General features: G+C 22.1%; 3 protein-coding genes across 3 annotated transcripts; all 3 read left to right on the top strand. All coding sequences in view use genetic code 6, as the record gives it.

The window, feature by feature from the left end:
• Window positions 1-602: 602 nt before the first annotated feature.
• TTHERM_01620840 (tubulin) lies at window positions 603-2,036 on the top strand (the record flags this gene model as incomplete). The annotated part of the gene is made up of 1 exon (XM_001029276.2): window positions 603-2,036. A coding segment is annotated over one exon (1,434 nt), but the record flags the coding sequence as incomplete, so codon positions are not given.
• A 1,045-nt stretch (window positions 2,037-3,081) lies between these two features.
• TTHERM_001620834 (hypothetical protein) lies at window positions 3,082-3,621 on the top strand (the record flags this gene model as incomplete). The annotated part of the gene is made up of 1 exon (XM_012800307.1): window positions 3,082-3,621. One exon carries the CDS (start codon window positions 3,082-3,084, stop codon window positions 3,619-3,621), a length of 540 nt encoding a protein of 179 aa, XP_012655761.1.
• A 701-nt stretch (window positions 3,622-4,322) lies between these two features.
• TTHERM_01620830 (kinase domain protein) lies at window positions 4,323-6,848 on the top strand (the record flags this gene model as incomplete). The annotated part of the gene is made up of 10 exons (XM_001029275.3): window positions 4,323-4,488; window positions 4,663-5,004; window positions 5,057-5,233; window positions 5,320-5,378; window positions 5,438-5,551; window positions 5,605-5,623; window positions 5,876-6,212; window positions 6,274-6,328; window positions 6,404-6,709; window positions 6,781-6,848. Coding segments are annotated over 10 exons (1,643 nt in total), but the record flags the coding sequence as incomplete, so codon positions are not given.
• Between the last annotated feature and the right edge of the window lie 912 nt (window positions 6,849-7,760).

The raw sequence follows: 7,760 nt of genomic DNA, 5'->3' as shown, positions 1-7,760 counted from the left end.
TTAAAAAAAGTAATAATTAATCTAAAAATGAACTCATTTCAATTACCACTTATAACCTCATCTAAACTAATGTTATAAACTTATATTAACTTTATGTTAAAAATTATTTTAATCTTAATAAAGTACATTAAAGTATTCATTAATAAGAGTTTTTATTATATAGCTTAATTACCACAAACAAATACTTGATTGAGTTATCTCATTTTATTTAAGTTAAAACCAATTAATTTTAAAAATATAAGTTAATTTATTCAAAATTATAAAAAAATTCAACATTTTTTCTATTCATAATTATATTTATTCTCAAATAATCAATAAACGAATTAATTAATTTCTTTAATTTTTTATTTTATCACAGAAGTAAAAAAAACTTTAAGTTATATTTAGACAAAATGGTTAAATTTAATAAAAAATATGTAAAAATATTTATTTTAAACTGTTTGTATTGATTGAATGAATAATTTATTTATAATTATTATGCATTTAAATATTTAGAGAAGAGTAATTACTTGATTTTATAATATAGAAAAGTTTATTCAATTTTAATTAAGAAATCAGAATCTATTAGTAGTTATGTTATTATTTAATTTATATTGAATTTATTCAGAAATATATCAATTTTTTAATTAAATAAATTCTAAAAAAATAAATAAAAAAGTAAAATGAGAGAAATTCTTAATATTCAAATAGGTTAGGCAGGGAATTAAATTGGTACAGCCTATTGGGAAGAAATCTCTAAAGAGCATGGTATTTAACCTACTGGTGTTCATAAAGGTGATTCTGATTTGTAATTAGAGAAAATAGATGTGTATTATAACCAAACAAAAGCAGATAAATATGTTCCTAGAGCTATTTTGATCGATTTAGATCCAGCATTGTTAAATTCTATTAATACAAGTTAAATTGGGCAACTTTTCAAGCCTGAAAACTTAATAATTGGTTAAGACCCAGCAGAAAATAATTGGGCTATTGGTCATTACATTTTAGGTCCATAATATATTGATTAAGTTATGGAGACTGTCAGAAAAGAGGCTGAAATTTGTGATTGTCTTTAGGGTTTTTAAATGATCCATTCAATAGGTGGTGGTACTGGTTCGGGAATGGGTACTCTCCTTCTTTAGAAATTAAAAGAAGAATATCCTGATAGAATTACTGAAACATTCTCAATTTTCCCTTCAACTAAGATTTCAGATAAAATAATAGAACCCTACAATGCTTTGCTTTCTATTAATTAATTAATCGAATATGCTGATTAAACTATGGTAATTGATAATGAAGCTCTTTATGATATTTGTTTTAGAGTTGCTAAACTTTACAACCCTAATTTAAAGGATCTTAACTATTATATTTCTTCTGCAATATCTTCTATTACTTGTACTCTAAGATTTCCTGGATTATTTAATTCAGACCTTAGAAAAATTGCTCTTAACTTGATTCCTTTTCCTCGACTCCATTTTTTAATGAGTGCTATTGCTCCTAGTTATTCAAGAGGCTCTACTTAGTGCTATCCACCTAAATTTCCTGAAATAAAAAATTTGGTTTACAATCCTAGAACTATGCTTTGCTCTACTGATTGGAGATATGGTAGATTTTTAGCTGCCTCTGCTATTTTCAGAGGAAGGATACCATATAAAGATTTCTTTGAATAGGTTGTAAATTCTTCAAATGAATATAACTCTTATTTTGTATAATAAATTCCTAACAATTTGAAATATTCTAAATGTGATATTCCTCTTAATTCAGTAAGATTATCTGGTGTCCTTATTGGAAATTCTACAGCCATAAAAGACGTATTTAATAGGATTTCAAATTAATTTACTGCTTTATTTTAAAATAAAACTTTTTTGTCGCAGTATACAAATAAAGGAATGGAAGAAATAGAATTCAAAGAAGCTCATTCAAATGTGATGGATTTGATTTCAGAATATTAATAGTGTGAAAATCTTTTTGATGAAGAAGCAGAATTTGATGAATTCGATGAAGAAATGCCAATTGAAGAAAATAAAGAAATTGGAGAAGAGAAAGATAAAAATTGAACATGAAAAGACAATAAATTTTTGAAAAAATTTTTATTTATTTATTATGAATTCATTTCTTGTTATAATTGAAAAACAAAATGTTAATATTGAATATAAATATTCATTGATTTTTAATTAAAAAGCTGTTTGCATAATTGTAAATAAACCAAACAAACTACAAAATTTTAATAAAATGTTTTTAATGCTAAAATAAACATGAATTAGTAATGCTTTAAATAAAAAAAAATATGAAGTAATTTAATTAAATAAGTACCTTATATTTTTTACAAGCCCAGCCATTTTATGCTTAATAAATAATAAATTTAAAAATAAAAATAATTTATTAATATATATTATTATTTAAAGTATTTTTAAGTTTTAAATTTTTAATTGAATACAATAAATAAATTAAAAATAACATTTTTGTTTATTTATATTATTTATTTATGTAAATATTTGAAGAAAAAATCTAGAAAAAAAGGAAAGCTTTGAAAAGAAAATTTGAGTTTCGCAATAAACAATGAAGCAATAGCTTTAGGAAAACAAAAATTATTTGATTATTAAATATGTAAAAAAAACATCAGTCTTTCCATTTTAAAATATCTGATAATACATTAATTAGAATACGAAGTTTCTTCCAAGTCAATTCATTAAATTTATGAATTAAATACAAGAAATAGTGAATTAAAAGTACATCTTTTTGATATTTATAAAAGCTAAACATTAAATAAAATATATATACAATATCTCTTTAATTTTTTATTTAAGTTAAGATAATAAAGATTAATTGATTTATTGATTGATTGGTTAATTAATTAGTTGTGAATAAGTAATAGGCATTATTAAAAACCATAGGAAAAGAATAATATAATATTCAATGGTCTTCTTTTTTAGAAAACTTAGAATCTATAAATAGTTATTTTATATTACATAATAAGTCTAAAAGCTAAGATATCTCATAATAGATTACTGAAATATCTCTAAGTAAATAGGAAGTATTAGTTATACAAATAAGCTGGAAGAAACCAAAAAGAAGAAGTACTTTTGATCAAGTGAATTATTAATGAGTAATAAATGCATTTATTTATTTTAAATCTAAGTTTTAAACAATTATTCATTAAAAAGTTTAAAGGTGTTCTTAAAAATTGCAAAACTAATACTCAATCATGCTAAATACTTTATTGAATTTTTTGAATTTAGAAGAATAGTCTTACAAATAGCTGATAGACCGCTATTTCAGATTAAATTTTATTAAGAAATTATATACTTGATCAGATAAATGCATAATCAATAAAATAGTCCTAATAAATGTCCCTAATTAGCAATTAGATTTAGCAAAGAATTATTAGCCTATCAAAAAGTGATTGGAACATTCTTGAAATCTAGTTTTTTATTTTAAAATATCAGAATAGTATTAACGCCGATTAAAAAAGAAGATAAAGTACGCTTTAATAAAGGACTTATTTAAAGCATATAAACAATGTCTATTAATTATAAAAAAATCAAGAGAAATCCACTAAAAAATGTAAACAAATAATCTCAGCATTCGCTTCTGAATGTAATTTTTAATAACTCTAATTAGCGTTAAAGAGATTATACATGACACTCAACTTATTTTACTTGGAATAATTAAGATCAGAGATCAAGTAGAAATTAGAAGAAAAAGTAGAACAGTTTCTTTATAAAATGTAAAGTAAAATCAATTTAAAAAAGGAATATTTTATATTCCAAAATTGTCAAAATGTTAAAAATGTTAGAATGATTTAAAGTAATTACTCATATTTATTAATTTTAATAGTAATTATTTCTTAACTTTATCTACCTATGTATTTTATGTCTGTCTCATACATTTTTATTTGCAGTTGTAGTTGTTGTTGTTTTACTATTGTTAATCAAATGATTTAATTATATATGTTATTCTAATTTAAAAATTTTAATTTACATATAAAATATATTCTTTTAAAAAAAATTACTAAAATTTTTAAATTATAATATTTTATACAAAGAAAGAATTTAATTTTTATTTATCTAATTAGTTTCTTAATAGAAATTATTATTTTTCACATTATTCTTTGTTAAGAATATCTTTGAGGAAATTGGTTTAAATATTTGAATTTCAAATCAATACGAATTTAAAGAAAGAGCTATTATATTTACTAAAGAAATTTGATTATTGCTTATAATAATTAATAAATCAAACTAATTAGTTTATCAAAAAGTTAATTAATAAATAGGTAAGAAAAGTAAGTAGACTTTCAAAAATAGGAAAATAGCTCAAGCAATTAGGGTTCAAATCAGTTAAGAATGCAATAGTAACAATCGCAATATTGGATCTAATAGCCATATGGATCATCTCAAGGTTTTGGAATGCTACAATAACAAAAACCATAAGAATCAGACATTGTTTAAAAGAAATTAGTTTCTCATATTTAAAATAGGTTGAAGATCAAGCAAATGTATAAAGACAAAGGTATTCAGATGCTAGATAAACCAGAACAGATGAGTATATATATTTAGCATCACATATCTTAATAATTTTTGAATTTAATTCTATTTTAATTGAAATTTATGGCTGTTTTGATAAAAAGTTTACTAAATAGGCTCGCATATCTTAAATTATGATTATTTTAACTATTAACAAAAGTTTCAGATATCTAAGAACCATAGCTAGGCCCTACTTAAAGTTTGGTTTATAATATCATCAAGGCTGAATTATCTGAGAAAGGATTCTCTGACTTTAAGTACATAGGAGAGGGAAAGCAAGGTTTGGTCTTTTTAGCAAAAGAGTTATCCACAAACAGAAGATTTGCAATCAAAGGACTTCATGTCAAAGATTCTTAAGGTAAAATCTTCTAAGAAACATTTAACCAAGCACAGTAAGAAATCAATATGCTCCAAAAGTGCAAAGGTTCTTCTTATGTGGTCAATTTGTTAAAGAAAATTGAAGGAAAGGAATTTATCTACTTAGTTTTGAATGAGTGTTAAGGTAAAAGGCATTAATAGTTTATGAGATTGCTAAAAAAAATGTATTTAAAAAGGAACTCTAAGCGAACTTATTAAAAAGAGTCCAAACGAAAAACTAAATGAATTATCTGCAATCAAGTATGCTAAAGATATTGCTGAAGGTCTTTTGCACATTCATTCCTAGAAGTGTATTTCCAATGATCTTAAAATGGATAATATACTAATTGATTATAATGGAAATGCTGTAGTTTGTAAGTTTTTACATATAAAATGCAAAAAGATTTATTTATCTACTCTCAATTATTAACTAATTAATTAACAAATCAAATAATTATAGCTGATTTAGGATTGGCAGATAGTCTCACTAAAACATCTGGATACGGAATGAACCAATATGTAATACTTTATATTACTAATATAAAGTCTACTTTCTGAAATAATTCTTAATTTTACAGTTAGGAAACTTGCTATTCTAAGCTCCAGAATGTTATGATCCAAAGAAATTTCAAGATTATTCAGATGAATATTAAAAGCTAGGATTAAACATAAGCACAAAACCAACTATTAAGGTAAATTAGTTATAATTTATACAAATTTTAACTTGTTTTTTCTATTAAAAAAGAGTGAATGTTTCTCACTAGGTAATTATTAATCTTAGTTATTTGAATATATTTTTATCTAGTTTGATTGGTTATTGATCGATATATACATTAAACTCTCATTATTTTGGGTACTAGATTACTTAGATTTTTGGTAAAAAAGTGATTAGAATCCGACAAATAATTTTTTTTTTCACCCTTTGTTTGAACCAAAATATAGAGAGTTTATTGTAGATGTATAGATATTAAGATAGTTGGTAATTCAATTTGATAAAATGTTTAATAAATATAAAGGTTATCTAATTTACCTTATGGTTTAAGACTTCAAAACCGATTTAATGTTCAAGAAGCATTTGACATTGAATTACAGCAATTAATTTGAGTAATTCACTTACAAAAACCAGCTTAAGTTCATAATTAACGGATTAACTTAATTCAAGCCAGAAGATAGGTTATCGATAAAAGATGTTTTAATTATATTAAAAGGAATTATTTCATTTGAATTTTAACTAGATTAGAAATTTATCGAATTCATGGATGATCATGATTAAACCACTTAGCAATTCATTAGCAAATTCAAAAAAGACATTGAATTTGTTTAAAATTCTTCAGAGAAATTTTATCCTATTATGTAACTAACTTACTAACTTAATTCCAACAAATTATGAATCTATTCTTAACATATTTTCTAGTAAAAAGGAATAGGACTTCATCTAAGAGATCCTCTCAAAGCAATAGCAAGAACAGGTTTAATCAATTCTAACTTATTTATAGTCATTTTTAATTTGTTTAATTTAATAATGTTTTGAATATATTTTATAGGAAATAATCTCTCAGTTATGCCAATCAAATATCTAATTAGAATAACAAATTAAATCATTTAAAGATATTTAAAAGCAATTAGAAAATGAATTAATAGCACTTAGAAATCAAAAAGTTTAGTTGGAAGCAACAATAGTTGAGTCAAATCAAACAAATATCTTGCTAAAATAAGAAATAGAAAAATTAAAGCAGACTCAAAAAATATTAGTAAATTATTTGAAAGTATAATAGAATTAAAAGCAGAATATTTAGAATTTGAATTCATTTTAACCTGTCATTTCTTAATCGTAAATTAAAAAAAAGGGAGTAAGTTTTTTATATAGCAATTAAATTATTACAAATAATTTATTATTTTATCTTAATATTAAACAATTAAGGAAGAAGCTTTAAAAAAGCAAAAGCAAGAACAAGAAAAGTAAATTCAATTGCAAAAAGCTTATAACAAGTAATAAATTAAAATTTTCTACACTTAGAAAATTAATTAAATGGTTAAGTTCATATTTAATTTAAATTAATTTAATTAATTTTTATACAACAAGCCAAAAATGAAACATAAAAAGTAGTTTATTAAAGAGTAATCAAACAAAAAAACAAACAAACATATTGAATTTTTAAGAATAAATCGAAAAATCGAATAATAGAAAAAACAAACATATTTTCCAAAATTTTCTATTTATTTCCTCCATTTTATATTTAATGAATGAATGTTAAAAGTTAGAAATAACTTGAATATTAATTAATGCTAGGTAAGTTGATTGATATCTTTCTTCATTGCTGGCTAAATTTATATATTTTTAGTAGATAGATTTTTATTAATTATTTAGGTAAGAGTATTTTTAAGAATGAATATCTTGTCAATTTAATAATAAAAAAAGTAATTATTTCATGATTACAAATTAATTTTCAGTCAGTAACCTTCAAAAAATATCTTAAATTTTATTTCGATGAGAAATTTAATTTAAAAATGAATAATATAATAAGCAAACTAGCCAGCAAGCAACAAATTCTATTAAAAATTAAATAATTTTCTTTTTTTAACTTAGTTTTAAAACATAATTTTTAATTTATTTTTGAAATAGTTTGTTTTAAGAATCTATTAATATTATAATATTAATAAATAATAGGAAAAAGTAATTGGCATAAATATATTTATTTACCAACACAAAATCATAAAAAACAAACTTATCATTTCAGTGCAACATATACTTTTTTAATTAATTATTGGAGATTGTATCACCATCTTTTAATCTTATCTTTATAATTAGAGCGTAATATTTTATTTTATTATTATTCATTAATTTTAACTATATTATCTATTTATATTCAATTCATTCATTCATTAATTAATAAATCAAAT

Source organism: Tetrahymena thermophila (assembly GCF_000189635.1).
Source record: "Tetrahymena thermophila SB210 genomic scaffold scf_8254366, whole genome shotgun sequence".
NCBI classification, from domain to species: domain Eukaryota; phylum Ciliophora; class Oligohymenophorea; order Hymenostomatida; family Tetrahymenidae; genus Tetrahymena; species Tetrahymena thermophila.
The sequence above is the reverse complement of the archived record's forward strand: the minus strand, read 5'-3'. Positions and strand labels throughout refer to the sequence as shown.